This window comes from Meles meles, chromosome X (assembly GCF_922984935.1).
Source record: "Meles meles chromosome X, mMelMel3.1 paternal haplotype, whole genome shotgun sequence".
In the NCBI taxonomy this organism is placed as follows: Eukaryota; Metazoa; Chordata; class Mammalia; order Carnivora; family Mustelidae; genus Meles; species Meles meles.
Window position 1 is genome coordinate 66,567,281 of NC_060087.1, and position 16,903 is coordinate 66,584,183.

The following is a 16,903-nucleotide window of genomic DNA, read 5'->3' on the forward strand; positions in this document are numbered from 1 at the left end:
TTAGAGAGAGAGGAGGAAGCAGTCTCCCTGCTGAGCAGAGAGGCAATGCTGGGCTCCATCCCAGGACCCTGGGATCATGACCTGAGCCAAAGGCAGAGGCTTAACTCACTGAGCCACCCAGGCGCCCCTCATTCATAGCATTTTTTAAGTTCAGTCTGACTAGATCTCATTTCTGCCCTTAGAGATTATACATTGTCACTAAAGCTTTTTTCAAGCCTAGCTATTGACTTCGTGATTGCTATCCTGAAGTCTATCTCTGACATCTTGCTTATATACCTATCCATTAGTTCTGTGACAGAAGACATTGTCTCCGGTTCTTTTCTTTGTTGGGAGTTTCTCCTTTTAGTCATTTTGTCAATGGATGGTTGAACGAATGGACAGAGTCCAAAATATCGACTACACCCAAGTTTGATGCACCCTAGCAAAATCTGGCATGATCAGATGCCACCACCAAAAAACCAAAGCCAAATGAAACATAAGAATAAAATTAAAAAAAATACATGTATATATATATTATTTTTAATTTTTTAAAATTTTTTAGGTAGTGTTTTGGTTTATTATCTTAGTGTCACAGTGACAGGAACCCCTAGAGTAGGAAAAGGAACTCCTACTAAACCCACTTCTTGCCATCTTCTCTCCCCAGGGCTCAGAGCCTCTAAGCTTTTCCTCTCCCCAACCTTATAGGCCTTTCCTTGGCCCTTGGCATGCTAGGATGTGGCCAGGAATCAGGAACTGATCCCTTTTTCCAGCACTAGATGTGTGCTGCATTCATGGAAAGTAGGGAGGTGACACAGGTATTCAGCTTGGTTACCGAGATGACTAGTTCCCACAAAGCTGATTCTTTCAGCTGTCTGATGAACCAGTGGCACTTCACTGCAGCAGGGTGTCTGGCCACCTTTCTGGATTTCTTGCCAGTGCAACATGACCACCACCATTCAGGATTTCTCCCCACATCTGGTATGGCCACTAGGAGTTTTGCTGAGCTGGCAGGGCTTCCTCCTCAGAAAAGGGCCCAGGCAGTCTTCCTCCCTGTGGCTTTGATCCTGGAAAAGGAACCCCCTCCTCCTTCACTTGGGGGAGTTCCTGAGGCAGAAGGGCTGCTGGTGAGAGTCAGTGTAGCAGTAGAGGGCCTTCGCCCTTGCTGTAGGAAGAAATCGTGTGAAGCTCCATCCATAGCATAGAAGACATTAGCCGAAGGTGGGATGGTCAGCTCTTGCTCCCCTGGTAGCAGCTGCATGAGCTCATACTCCAAAGCCACTGTGGAATCACGATTGTTTTTCTTAAGGACATGATTGATGACACTTGGAGCCTTGTCTTGGCTTGTCACCAAGATGCTCTTGTAGACACTGCCATCTTCTCCCAGCTCCATCTGGACTCCAGTGATTCAGCAATCAGAGGCCCCTGGCCCAGACCCCCCACCCCCATATCCTGTCCCCTTGGAGGCCCCCTCCACACCCCCACTGAGTGGGAAGCCACAGGAAGTGGAGTGGCCGTGACCTTGAGAGAGCCTAGGAGAGGAGGCTGGGGGAGAGAAGTGGCTGGGGTCAGCTGGACCATGCAGGGATGGAGTGCTCTCCAGGGCAGAGTCCAGAGGTGAGACAAACAGCCACTTCATGTGCTGGGCCAGCCTGGTCAGCAGAGGGGCAGGGGTTCCAGGTGCCTCATCTCCCCCCACGCTGGAGCAGTCCCAGGAGACCAGGGGGGTGGGTCCCCCGACAGAGCCCAGAACTTCTGTCCACTGCAAGGTGACCAGCATCCCCCGAAGCACACGTAGGGCAGGAGGGTCACTGGTACTGGCTGGTTCCACCTCACAGGACACTTGATGGCTCTGGGCCTCTGTCAGTGGCCGGAGCCCCTGCAGCCACTGCTGGATATCGGGATCGGGTCGGAGGTCATAGCCACGACATTCATTCTGGAGCCGCCACAGCTCAGAAAGGAGAGTGAACTCCTTCTTCCGCTTGTCTAAATTGATGTATCCGTTCTCCAGCTCATCCTTGGAGACTGCATGCAGCATCACAAGGTCCTTCAAGAAGGTGCCAAGGTATGGGACCACACCCCCACCCCGGGAGCCAGACCTCGGGCCCTTCTTGGAATTCGGCTCCAGAGAGGGCTGCAGCTTCACCTCCTATGAGAGGAGCTCCCAGCTCTGGGAATAGTTATCCTCCCCAGAGAAAATGTGGTAGAGGATGGAGAAGACTCAAAGACTGTCCCTGGCTGCTTCCCCCAAGGCTGCTCGAAGCATGTGGATGGGGCTGGACTGCAGGGTTAACACGACAGCATAAACTGAAGAGAAGTTTTGGAGCAGACGACACTCCTCTGCCACGTGGATCCACTTCTCCAGGAGCCTCTGGTGAGGACGGAGTGGCCGAATGGTCACCTCCCCGAGCCCCTCTCCGGTTGAGGTAGCCCCCAGGACAGAGCTGACCACTGCCCCTGCCACCATGTTGAATTGTGTGACAGTGGCTCGGACAAATGGGCAGAGATGGGAATGTCCTGGCCAGTCTCTGTGACCCCACAGGCTCCCCAGGCACTGAGAGGGAAGAAGATATTTGCAAATGACAGTACAGACAAAAGGTTGATACCCAGGATCCATAAAGAACTTCTCAATCTCAACACACACAAAACAGATAATCATATCAAAAAATGGGCAGAAGATATGAACAGACACTTCTCCAATGAAGACATACAAATGGCTATCAGACACATGAAAAAAATGTTCATCATCACTAGCCATCAGGGAGATTCAAATCAAAACCACATTGAGATACCACCTTACACCAGTTAGAATGGCTAAAATTAGCAAGACAGGAAACAACGTGTGTTGGAGAGGATGTGGAGAAAGGGGAACCCTCTTACACTCTTGGTAGGAATGCAAGTTGGTGCAGCCACTTTGGAGAACAGTGTGGGGATTCCTCAAGAAATTAAAAATAGAGCTTCCCTAGGACCCTGCAGTTGCACTACTGGGTATTTACCCCAAAGATACAGATGTAGTGAAAAGAAGGGCCATCTGTACCCCAATGTTCATAGCAGCAATGGCCACGGTCGCCAAAATGTGGAAAGAACTAAGATGCCCTTCAACGGATGAATGGATAAGGAAGATGTGGTCCATATACACGATGGAGTATTATGCCTCCATCAGAAAGGATGAATATGCAACTTTTGTATCAACATTGACAGGACTGGAAGAGATTATGCTGAGTGAAATAAGTCAAGCAGAGAGAGTCAATTATCATATGGTTTCACTTATTTGCGGAGCATAACAAATAACACGGAGGACATGGGGAGATGGAAGGGAGAAGGGAGTTGAGGGAAATTGGAGGGGGTGATGAACCATGAGAGACTATGGACTCTGAAAAACAACCTAAGGGTTTTGAAGGGGTGGGAGGTTGGGGGAGCCAGGTGGTGGGTATTATGGAGGGCAAGCATTGCATGGAGCATTGGGTGTGGCGCAAAAACAATGAATTCTGTTACGCTGAAAATAAATATATATATATATTCATATATAAGTATTGAACATATATATATATGAATATATATATATATTTCTTTCCAGCGTAACAGAATTCATTGTTTTTGCACCACATCCAATGCTCCATGCAATGCTTGCCCTCCATAATATTTGCAAATATATATTTATATGTATAAATATCAAACATTTTTATTTTAAATATTTAAAATAAACATTTTAATAATAAACAAAATAATACATATTATATATACATATATAATAGAAAATAAATAAAATTTTAAAAAGGGAAGAAAAAGGAGGGCTATAATCTCTCAATGTGGACAAAGCAGGATGTTTCAGTTGTTCTTGGGTGTATTTTGGTCTCTGTGTTAGAGGACACTATATCCCAAAATTACTAGGAAAGTAAAACTTGTATACATAAAAAGATAAAACTGAATAGAGTGAAAAATGGGTTAAAATAAAGCATGTATCTATAAAAAAAATAGGTGTGGAAAATATAAGTTAAAAAGGACCTATGAAAAATTGAGTTGGTATAATAGACATTTAGTTAAAGTGAGGATAAGATATAAGGAATACAGCAGTGGAAAATGGTATAAGAAAAGAAAGAAAAGGAAAGGAAAATTATATTTGAAAAATAAATAAGTTGTGAGGACCCACCTGGAGCTCAATATACAATTTTCTCCTTGTGCTGGGATTTTGAAATCTTATAGGATCCAAAGGATTGTCATCCACCTGTTCTTGCAGACTCCCTTTTGGGGGAGGGGCCTTTTGCTCTGTTTCTTAGGGAATCCTGCTTGTTCAGAGTTGCCCCACCCCCTATCAAGGGTATGGGCTTAGTGAAAACCAGATTTCTGAGTGTTTTTTGTACTCTGGGGCCTTTCCATGTCTCTTCAGGAGATTAGAGCAAAAGTGACAGCAGACAAACCCTGGCCCAGAGCAGATAATTCAGAGTCTTCCCTCTTTAATAAACTCTGCAAACAAACAGTCTCCACTTCTACTTGGGCTGCTGAAAACCACAGCTTTCTGCAGTGCAAGCCCACAGCTACTCTCCTGGAAGAGTTTTCAGGGGCCCAGGAGTATCTCTGTCTTTGTGCTTTTAAAACTAGGAGTAGACTGAGGGCTCATGCATGCACCCGAATTCCAGAATCAGGCCCAGTTCTGCTCTAAGCCTTTTCCTGGCCACTACTCCTTTGTGTTATTGCCCTGTTGCAGATGGTGGTTCAAGATTTTTTAGTCTGTTCAAGGAAAGAGTAGATATTGACCCTCCGATTCAGTTTCTGGTGATCCTTGTTGAGAGTCTCTTCCTACGCTTGTTGACCATAACCTACTTCCTGGCTCCAATCTTGAGCTCTCTACTGTTTCAGGAATCTCCTTTTGCTCTGTGGTCCCTTGTATCCTAAGACCACAGTGTCTTTCCAAGAATTCTGCCTTTTCATTCCCAAAGCCCGTTCAGGGAAGGGTGTTTCTTACAAGACCAGATTTCTAAGGGTTCTGATTTTGCCCTCCAGTGTTATGTCACTTTCCAGGTTCCAGCTTACAATGGCTACCTCCACCTTCTCTTTATCTTACAATATCTCCCAGCAGATTCATGACTCCACCCTTCCAACCTTGCCAAAAGCAGTAACTCTTCTGTTTGTAGAGATCCAGTTGTATATTCTTACATCTCAGGCTGATTTCATGGGTGTTCAAAACTATTTGATAAATACCCACCTAAATTCAGAGGACCAGTTGATATGGTGTCCCCTACTTCTCCAACATCTTGCCTTCCTCAAACAAAACAAAACCTTAAAAGCTCATCTTTTACAGATGTAGTGAAAAGAAGAGCCATCTGTACCCCAATGTTTATAGCAGCAATGGCCACGGTCGCCAAACTGTGGAAAGAACCAAGATGCCCTTCAATGGATGAATGGATAAGGAAGATGTGGTCCATATACATGATGGAGTATTATGCCTCCATCAGAAAGGATGAATACCCAACTTTTGTAGCAACATGGACGGGACTGGAAGAGATTAGGCTGAGTGAAATAAGTCAAGCAGATAGAGTCAAGTATATGGTTTCACTTATTTGTGGAGCATGACAAAGAACATGGAGGACATGGGGAGATGGAAAGGAGAAGGGAATTGTGGGAAATTGGAAGGGGAAATGAACCATGAGAGACTATGGACTCTGAAAAGCAATCTGAGGGTTTTGAAGGGGCGGGGGGTGGGAGGATGGGGAACCAGGTGGAGGGTAATAGAGAGGGCACGTATTGCATGGAGCACTGGGTGTGGTGCAAAAACAATGAGTACCATTACGCTGAAAATAAATAAATTAATTAAAAAAATAAAGAAATATTAAAAGTTAAAAAAAGGCTCATCTTTTCATTATAGCATTGAGAAGTATAGAAGATTTTGTTTTGTTTTGTTTTGTTTTATTGAGAGATAGAGGATTCCAGCAGAGGTCTGGATAGAGGGAGATGGGGAGAATCTTAAACAGTCTCCACACCCAGTGCAGAGCCTGGTGTGGGGTTTAATCTAAGGACCCTGAGATCATGATCTGAGCTAAAATCAAGGGGTTTAATCTAAGGACCCTGAGCTAAAATCAAGGGGTTTAATCTAAGGACCCTGAGATCATGATCTGAGCTAAAATCAAGAGTCAGACTCTTAACCAACTGGTCCTAACCCAGGCGCCCCTAGAAATTGTTTTGTTTTGTTTTTAACATAGGAATCCTGATTGTTTTCTAAAACCTAAGCATAATGCAATATTTTTGTCACTGTTTTTGTTTTGTTTTACTATCATTTTTTCCACATTTTTTCAAGACAGGAAAAATAATTGGATGTAGATAAGTAAGCCAGATTATACTACAGTTATGAAATTCAGCTACAAAATTTTCAATGAGTTTCCTCATTCAGGGTGGAAAAGAATGTCTGACTTGTCTTGGTCGATTTTTGTTGTTATAACAAAAACTACAGATTGAGTGTCTTAAACAATATTTAGTTTTCAGTGTTCTGGAGGCTAGGAAGTCCAAGATTAAGATGTTGTCAGGTTTGATGTTTGCTGAAAGTCCACTTTCTGACTTATAGATGGGAATCTTCTCACTGGTGGAAGGGGTAAATGATCTCCCTGGGGCCTCTTTTAGAATGGCACTAATCCTTTAAAGGGTTAGTTACTTCCCAAAGGCTCCACTCCAAACACCATCACATTTAGGATTAGGTTTCAACATATGACTCTGGGGTGGGATAAAAATTCAAACATTCAGCCTATAGCATTAATTAAACGAGTCACAATATTTGTGAGGAGATAATATACTGGTTTCTCAGATAAAACACAATCCTCGCTGGTATACTGTGTGTTAGGACAATGTTTTCCAATATGTGGCCTCTGGATCCATTGGAACTTATTAGGAATGTAAATCACTGGGCCCTAACCTAAACCCACTAAATCAGAAACCATGGGTGGGACAGCAATTCAGATGATTCTTAGACATGCTCAATTTCAAAACTACTATGTTAGGATACTATGGGTTAGGATACTATGTTAGGATAATAAATTCTGTCTGGGTTGATTTATGACTAGGTAACTACTGAGTTAGGCCTTGAAGAATGAGTCAAAATTCTGTACACCATACTTCTTCCTTCAGCTGAAAAGAAATTTGACATTGTGATATTATGGGAAAACAGTATTGTAATTTAAAAGACAAATAGCTTTGGATGTCTTCTTTGAGGATAATTTGGTATTATAGATCAAAAGTCTAACAATTCCACTTTTAAAAATTTATTCAAAGAAAATAGTTGCTCAAATGTATGAAGATGGGTGTACAAGAATATTTATTTAGCAGGGCATTATTTCCAATAGTGAAAAATGAGAATCTACCTCAATGTCCACTAGTTAAATAAATTATGGTATATAATCCTGATAAAATTCTAATTACCATTAAAATGATTATTTATTGGGATGCCTGGGTGGCTCAGTTGGTTAGGCGGCTGCCTTCAGCTCAGGTCATGATCCCAATGGCCTGGGATCGAGTCCCACATTGGGCTCCTTGCTCAGCAGGGAGCCTGCTTCTCCCTCTGCCTCTGCCTGTCTCTCTGTCTGCCTGTGCTCACTCTCTCTGACAAATAAATAAATAAAACATTTTAAAATGATTATTTATTAATAAATTGATTAATAAATCATTATTAATAAAATGTCTATTTATTAATGATGCCAGGTTTGTAATAATTATGATTGAAGTAAACTATAATTATAAGAGTATTTGTATATGAGTCAAATTTGGTTAAAATATCTATACTTGCATTCATTTATAGATCTATAGGAGTGGGGTAAAATGTAGGTTATACACCAAAATGTTAGCAATGGAAATATTGATGATAGACATATATATATTTTGTTTTTCTTTATCTCTATTTTCTAATGTGAAACTATAACCCTTATATAATGAAAATAATGAAAGTTTTTTTTTAAAGATTTTATTTTATTTATTTGACAGAGAGAGATCACAAGTAGCCAGAGAGGCAGGCAGAGAGAGAGGAGGAAGCAGGCTCCCTGTGGAGCAGAGAGCCCGACACGGGGCTCGATTTCAGGACCCTGAGATCATGACCTGAGCCGAAGACAGCAGCTTAATCCACTGAGCCACCCAGGCGCCCAAAAATAATGAAAGTTTAAAAACAACTTAATCTAGGACTGTTAAGCAGATAGTTAAAAAGATTTATTTATTTATTAGAGAGAGAGGTTGAAAGCAGAGGGAGGTGAAGAGGGGAAAAGAATCTCAAGCACACTCTGGGAGCTGAGTGTGGAGCCCAGTGAGGGTTCGATCTCAGGACCCTGATATCATGACCTGAGCCAAAACCAAGAGTCTGACACTTAACCAATTGAGCCACCCAGACACCCCTGTTAAGCAGATTTTTTAGACAAACTTATTATTAAGGATAAAAGTATCAATTCTGCTTTTTAAAAACACTATGTTTGGGACACCTGGGTAGCTCAGTCAGTTGAGCAGCTGCCTTTAGCTCAGGTCATAATCCCATGGTCCTGGGATAGAGTCCCACATAGGGCTCTTTGCTTGACCGGTAGCCTGTTTCTCCCTCACCTGCCCTGTCTGCCGCTCCCCCTGCTTGTGCTCTCTCTCCCTCTCTCTCTGACAAATAAATAAATAAAGTCTTAACACACACACACACACACACACACACACACACACACAATATTTGTCCTAAGATATTTTGGAAAAAAAAAAAAACAACAGACCTAATCACTCTTGTTTTAATAGTTCACTGTCAAGGTTACAGTTCTAAAATCTAGTATTGGTTTATTTCTAAAAGTTTATATTGTTATTAGGTAATTACAAAAATATGGGTTTCATCTTAGAAGTTCCTGGAAAAATAAAAATTACTCTGTAGTGCAAGGCAAGAGGATCTTGTTTCATCCTTTGCAAGTAATTTTCTCTGTGAATTTGGAAAATTTAATCTCTCTGTTTTGGGGGCCTTGGTATTCTCATCTATAAAAAGTGTCATGATCAGAAGATCTTGATGGTCTTTAACTGCTCTAATATTCTAGGGATCTCTAATGAATTTAAAAGGCCAGCTGTTTCCAGAGATGTGCATGAAGTATGGATGCTAAAAAAATAAAATAAATTAAAACTCTTAAATTCCCTTTTAAGGGTTGTTCTTCTGATGTTACATAGGATGTTACTGATACTTCTCTCCTTTAGTATAACTTCTCCCTTAATGGAATTTTTTAAATAAATGTGTTAAATATTTTAAAATGTTTGGACATTGGTATACTTATGACACCTGGTGGTCGAACCAAATATCACATCTAAATTCTAATTCCCCAGACACTTTCTTTTTCTCAGTGTGACTTCACCCCTCCACCCCAGGTTTTATCCACTCATAATGCATTCAAGTCATTCATTCAAGAAACACGTAGTGGATCCATAAAATGTTCAAAATACTTTAGGAGACACTTTACTATGGAGAAAAGAAAGTAGTTAAGAGAATGAGTCTTTGATATGTAGGAGACTGCAATCTCTTTAGAGGAACAAAAGAGCCTCCATGCAAACGCAAATAACCACAGCATGTTAAGTGTATTAAATGTATTCTTACTAGAAAAATAATCAAAACTATGGATAGTGTGAGGCCTTAGAAGTGACCTCTGGTTTGGAGAGGTCAAGAAAGGCTTTTTAGGAGAGGCAAGGCTTGCCTTTCTTGGGACCTCAGTTTCTCCAGCTGTAAAACAGTAGTAATGTTATGTTGTTGCATAAGATTGCTGTGAAGGACAGATTGAGAGAGTGTGTATAAAGTCTTTAGCATAGCACTTCATCTAAAGTACGCATTCAGTGATTTTTATTATTATAACAAAACCAAAGATGATCAAGGAAGAGTTCTTGTACTAACTATTCTAAATTTTATTTCAAGAATATTTATGGTTCAAATTTACATGGTTTTTTACTTAAACTGAGTATACAGAATACCAGATCAATTGTTTTAGTTAGTTCAATGGATAAACAAACAGACCACAAAAACAGATAGTGTTGGCTGGATTTACAGTTTGCTAGACTAACTGGCTGTTTTAGCAAAATAGTCAACTCAGTGGAAAAAAAAAACATTCGAAGAAGTTGTTTACTTGAATGAGATGGTTGTTTGACTGCAATGAACTTTGACTAAATACAGTGTCTATCTGAAAGCACCATGTAGTCAGTGCAAAGACATCAAATAGATGGTTTGGCACTGCATAAGCTATGTGTGTATTGACTGAATTTTTACAATTCCAATTGGTTGTATTTTGGGTTGAATAGGCACTGTCTCGGACTTTATATTGCTTTCAATAGTTAATGTTAAGTGTGTCTCAATTTCTCTTTAATTCCATAAAATGTGAAATGAACTAACTGCCTTTGCAAGCATAAAAAGTACAAGGGAGTATTAAAATTCCATTTAACCTTTTGTTTCTACGCTCAAAGGCATGCTATATTTCCTGAGAACATCAAATGTTTGGGTAAAGTGTCATTTTCAAGGGTTAAAATAGGCTGTATTATAGTAATTTGGGGCCAAAAGCTACACTGATCTGATCCAAAAGAAAACCAAGAATAGGGACTCTGTATTTTAGGAGTGAATGTTAAACCTGAATAAAGGAAGATTTAATAGAGGCAGGATTGCTGTCTTCAGGTATTTAAAGAGTTTCATGTTCAACAGGCAGTAAACTTTATTTGACGTTGGTAGGAAGAACTAGGTTAAAATGACAGAGATACAGAGTTAAACTCACTAGAAGGAAGAACTCCCTAAGAATTATGATTGTTAAAAATGTAACAATTCAAAATTAATAATTTTCCACTGACTGTGTCTCAATAGCTGAATTAAAGATAGGCCCTTTTGTGAGAAAATATATGGTCCAATATAAACTTTTTCTTGGTTATCTCTTAACGTCATTTCCATTTTTGCTATTGGCAAATCTTGCCATTGTTTATTCCAGTGCCAGTGTTTTTCTGCTTAATGATTTGCTTTGTTGGCATCTAAGTTTACTTACTTGTATGCCATGTGCAGTTTACATCTTCCTTACACTCTCCCAGATAAGTTCCAATTATAATACTTGACATCTAGCTAAGAGGGTTCATCTCTTCTCACCTCTGTCCTAAGTCAGTATATTCAGCAAACATTTATTTACTGAGCCCTTACTGTGGGCAAAAATTGTAATGGGTAATTGGGGAGAAAATTCACTTATTGAATAGATGTCTATTGAGCACAATCTAATGAATCATTACAGTATAGCCTCATTGTTTTGAAGTGTATTTGTAACTCTTTTACACCATTCATATCTCAATGTAATTATAAAACCCAGAATACTATCAAAGATAAGTTTGTGGTTATCTGCCTTTTAAAAGTATCCAGTATTTCTGTTTGCATCCCATTAATACAAATAATGAAAAAAATGTTTTAATCTGTAATAAACTGATTTATTGTTCAGTGACTATAATATACTAGAGTCATATTAAACTGTTAACTCTGCCTCCTCAAACACATATTAGGAAATAATCCCCAAAATAAGTACTTAACTTTGTAATAGATATAAAGGAGACTCTGGGTGCTATAATTAGATTATTTTGAGGCAGACAGGGAGCTGTTATCCCAACTGATTTAGTATGTTCTGTAATTGAGAAAATGTTCACCAGATTATACTTTTTAGAGATTTACAGGTACATTTTATAGGGAACATGTTCTGTGTATAGTGAATAAATAAATTTTATAGTATCACAAAAAAAGATAGGCCCTTTTTTAAAAAAAATATTTTATTTATTTATTTGACAGACAGAGATCACAAGTAGGCAGAGAGAAAGGCAGAGAGAGAGGGGAAGCAGGATCCCCAACAAGCAGAGAGCCCAATGCGGGACTTAATCCCAGGACCCTGGGATCATGACCTGAGCTGAAGGCAGAGGCTTTAACCCACTGAGCCACTCAGGAGGTCCATTAAAAAAAAGATAAGCCCTTTTGCTGCAACTACCACCAGATACCTTCTAGTTTCACATATTCTGGTAGTTGTTTGAAATGGTAGCAAGGGTAGTCTCAATAAATGTGAATGTCTGAAGTTACAATAATTCTGTTAATAAACACAAATCTCTAAAGTTACAGAAACTTTATGAAAAGTGCCATGACATACAAACAGGACTAATTTTGCCCTCAGCCAAATTCTGAAGGAGCCAAAGTTTATCTGCTTGTATTGCACCATGTTTTCCAAGCTTCCATCCTTCTAAGGCCTGATGACCTGTCAGCCCTTCCCAGGCCCTTATGTTTCATTCCCAAAGGTTCATAGATGCATCTCAGCAGTCACCTAATCCCTGATAAGACTGCAATTTAAAACCAACTCAGTTTTAGTCTTTTCCAGCACCAATGATTGGAAACCCAGTTAAATTTCAAACTTTGTAGATGCAGATGAAGACAATTGTAATACTTAAATATGGAAACCCAGGAAAGTGTTAGAATGTATGTCTGGGGAAATTTCCAGTAAGGTCTCACTTGCTGGCTATCTCTATAGGTTTGATTACTTCCTCTGGCTACTAAGGGGGGAAATCTAACTAAGGTTATTGCCAAAACCGTGACCTTTTTGATTTCTAAAAATATGCTCCACAATGCTGTTATATGTTTGTAGATTGCCATGATGTTTTCAGTTTACATAAAAAATACCTTTTGAATTTGTGAAAGCTCACACTTGAATACTTCTTTGGCAGGACACAAAGATATTTGAATAACCAAACATGAACTGGCATGCCCTTGACCCTATTTTTACTTTATTTTCTGCAGAGATCATCATTCTAATGCTTTCCTCAAGGGAGGAACATACATCCTCAAGATGGGAAGTAATAGCACAAACAGTATAAGAACAAAGTGCACTGATCTTCAGGTGTCATTTCAGTACTCTCTCTATGCAACCACCTACATCCTCATATTCATCCCTGGTCTTCTGGCCAACAGTGAAGCCTTGTGGGTTCTGTGCCACTTCATCAGCAAAAAAAATAAAGCCATCATTTTCATGATCAACCTCTCCGTGGTTGAACTTGCTCATGTGCTGTCCTTATCCCTCTGGATTTACTATTACATCAGCCACCACTGGCCCTTCCAGAAGGCCCTTTGCCTGTTGTGCTTCTACCTAAAGTATCTCAACATGTATGCAAGCATTTGTTTCCTGACGTGCATCAGACTTCAGAGATGTTTCTTTCTCCTCAAGCCCTTTAGGGCCAGAAACTAGAAGTGTAGGTATGATGTGGGCATCAGTGTTGCTATCTGGATCATTGTGGGCACTGCCTGTTTGCCACTTTCAATTCTGAGAAGTCCTGGTTTAACCAACAACATTGAATCTTGCTTTGCCGATTTAGGGTTTCAATACATTAGCATGGCTTCCTCCATTAACATGATAACTGTAGCTAAACTTGGAGGTTTTCTTTTACTTGTTGTAATTATTACTTATTGCAGATGGAAAATGAGAAAATCTTTACAAGAATTCCAAGCTCCCCCTCAGAATACCAAAGAGAGAAAAAAGGTTTTGTGGATGGTCCTTACCTGTGCAGTGGTATTCATTGTGTGTTTCACTCCTTACCACTTCAGCTTTCCATTCTTTAGGATGATGAAACAACATGTCTTTTCAAACTGTTCCTTTATTAGGAGCACCCTATGTTTTCACATCATTTCTCTATGTCTTGCAAATCTGAATTGCTGCCTCGATCCCATCGTATATTATTTTATGACTTCAGAATTCCGTGATAGGTTTTTGGAACACAGCGGTTTGGCTCTTCAGTCATGTGTGAGATGCAAAGACAGTGCTTTAGAAATTCATCACAGGAAAGAGGATCTTCAAACTATCTCTCTTGAAACTTTGAATGATTCAAAGACATTGTAATCAAATTACTGGTTAGAATAATCTGTGTTCTCTATCAGTTTAGTCATGTCACCTTGAAGATTTTTCTTAAAAAATAAGTGGTGTTTTGAGTGCCTTAACAAAACATGGCCTCCTTCCTTTCAGCCTCAAATTGATCCTTCTGAAGGAATTATTCATGACTGTATTTTCCATCCAAAGGGAAACATACTGTTCTATGGAGCATATAATAAAATATCTTTCTTTACAGAAAGTAATAAGCAACAGAATAAATTGGACACCTGTTCCTCAGCAATGGGTCCAAAGTTTTCACTTTCTTCCTGCAAGAAAAAAAAGGTAATTGAAAATAAGTGGACATAAGTGAATTATCCAAACATTCAAAAATGTATAGAAGAGTAATATAATCCTACCTTTATTTAGAAAATTTATACTACCTGAGTAAAGTAAACTAAAGAGGAAAGTTTTTAATATTAATATGAGTTGTGGGAATTAATATGAGTATAACTTGGAATATCTATGAGCATTTCATTTTTTCCCCTTGGGGAAACAAACAGTTCAATTCGTCCCAAATATCTCAAAAGTATCAGATTCACACACAGCACATACACCTTACACACAGAAGACAATACTGTTCTAACATATTTCATAAACTTCAGAGTTTCAAGTTTTGTAATGAAAGCTCTTTGTTTGAAAGTCTAAGAGTGTGTGTGATATGTTGTTTACTTTTATATATTGGTACTCATTCAGAGAATTTTTTTATATTTGTATTAAAATCAATTGTACAATGATCTTTCTGCATTAATTCCTCTATATACAACCTCAGTCAAAACTTTGCTTGATATATTTTAAATAATGAGTTAATAAAGTGTCATACATATATAGTTTTCAGGTAGATCTCATTTCTTACAAGTAAAGACATATATAAAGAGAATATTGATGGATTGAACATTATTATAAATGCATAATGAGAAATTGCAATTTTTAAAAAAATATTTGTGGTGAAATAATTTTGTAATACAAATCACTACCATTGAAAAATTCAAAACTTAAAATTTCATATGTTGGTTTTCATTAAAATGGTATTTTATAAAGCAGTGCTCAGGTTTATAAATTATAAAGACTCACTTTCTTATCTTTATAAGGTTGGAAACTCATAAACTGTTTTATCTGTGTGATATTTTTTGCAGTAGTAGCAATTGCCTATTAGAACAGAAACAGAATAGCAGTGGTGATAATGGACATCCCTGCCATGTTCCTGACCTTAGCGGAAAAGCTTTCAGTTTTTCTCCATTGAGAATGATATTTGCGGTGGGTTTTTCATAGATGGCTTTGATAATATTGAGGTATGTGCCCTCTATCCCTACACTTTGAAGAGTTTTGATCAGAAAGGGATGCTGTACTTTGTCAAATGCTTTTTCTGCATCTATTGAGAGTATCATATGGTTCTTGTTCTTTCTTTTATTAATGTGTTGTATCACATTGATTGATTTGCGGATGTTGAACCAACCCTGCAGCCCTGGAATAAATCCCACTTGATCGTGGTGAATAATCCTTTTAATGTACTGTTGAATCCTATTGGCTAGTATTTTGGCGAGAATTTTTGCGTCTGTGTTCATCAAGGATATTGGTCTGTAGTTCTCTTTTTTGGTGGGTGCAACCACTCTGGAAAACAGCATGGAGGTTCCTCAAAATGTTGAAAATAGAACTACCCTATGACCCAGCAATTGCACTACTGGGTATTTACCCTAAAGATACAAACATAGTGATCCGAAGGGGCACGTGTACCCGAATGTTTATAGCAGCAATGTCTACAATAGCCAAACTATGGAAAGAACCTAGATGTCCATCAACAGATGAATGGATAACGAAGATGTGGTATATATACACAATGGAATACTATGCAGCCATCAAAAGAAATGAAATCTTGCCATTTGCGACGACGTGCATGGAACTAGAGCGTATCATGCTTAGTGAAAGAAGTCAATCGGAGAAAGACAACTATCATATGATCTCCCTGATATGAGGACATGGAGATGCAACATGGGAGGTTAGGGGGATAGGAGAAGAATAAATGAAACAAGATGGGATTGGGAGGGAGACAAACCATAAATGACTCTTAATCTCACAAAACAAACTGGGGGTTGCTGGGGGGAGCTGGGATTGGGAGAGGGGGAGGGGGCTATGGACATTGGGGAGGGGAGGTGAACCATGAGAGGCTATGGACTCTGAAAAACAACCTGAGGGTTTTGAAGGGTCAGGGGTGGGAGGTTGGGGGAACAGGTGGTGGGTAATAGGGAGGGCACATTTTGCATGGAGCACTGGGTGTTGTGCAAAAACAATGAATACTGTTACGCTGAAGAAAAATAAATAAAATGGGAAAAAAAAGAACAGAAACAGATAATAACATTTGTTACAGTGTTGAGAAAAATAGAGTAAAGCTTAATGTATAAACTTGTTAAAACACTATGTTGTACACATGAAACTAATGAAACATTTTGTGTCAACTACACTCGAATAAAAAATAATTTAAGAAAGAGAGGAAAGTGCTTCTTGGCATTGGAAGATAGCAGCAGAGTGGGAGGACCCTAGACATGTCTTGTCTCACAAACACAGCTAGACAACTATTAAATCAACATAAATACCCCAGAAACTGACCTGAAGACTGAAAAAACAAACCCCACAACTGAAGGAAGAGAAAAGGCCACATCAAAGAAGGTAAAAGTATGGAGATGTGGTTTAAGGGAGGAAGGGATTGCAGCCCCTGTTGATGGAAGGGAACCATGGACATGGAGAAGGTCAAGAGACGACCACACTGGGGAACACACAAGGAGAATGTTTCCCAAAAGCCATTGGCTTGGAAAAAAAAAAGAGGGACTGAATTTTGTGGGTTCTTGAAAACTGTGCAGCTTAAAGCCTGGAGTTTTAAAGGTCAGAGGGCTTAGCTGGAATAAAAGCCCGAGGGTGTTATGCTACTCCTGGAGAGAAGGCAGGCAAAAAACCTGGGGGCAGATGGCATGGAAACAAAGATCTGAAGAACTCCTGGGACACACAGAAAGGAGATTATTCACTCTTCTTAGAACACATCCCTGAGAGGCAAC

General features: G+C 39.5%; 1 protein-coding gene and 1 pseudogene across 1 annotated transcript; one reads left to right on the forward strand and one right to left on the reverse strand.

The window, feature by feature from the left end:
* Positions 1 to 1,000: 1,000 nt before the first annotated feature.
* On the reverse strand, positions 1,001 to 2,542 carry LOC123935428 (annotated as a pseudogene).
* A 10,201-nt stretch (positions 2,543 to 12,743) lies between these two features.
* LOC123934675 (putative P2Y purinoceptor 10) lies at positions 12,744 to 13,829 on the forward strand. Its single transcript, XM_045994784.1, is given in 1 exon segment — positions 12,744 to 13,829. A coding segment is annotated over 1 exon segment (1,044 nt). The 5' UTR covers positions 12,744 to 12,785.
* The last annotated feature ends 3,074 nt before the right edge of the window (positions 13,830 to 16,903 follow it).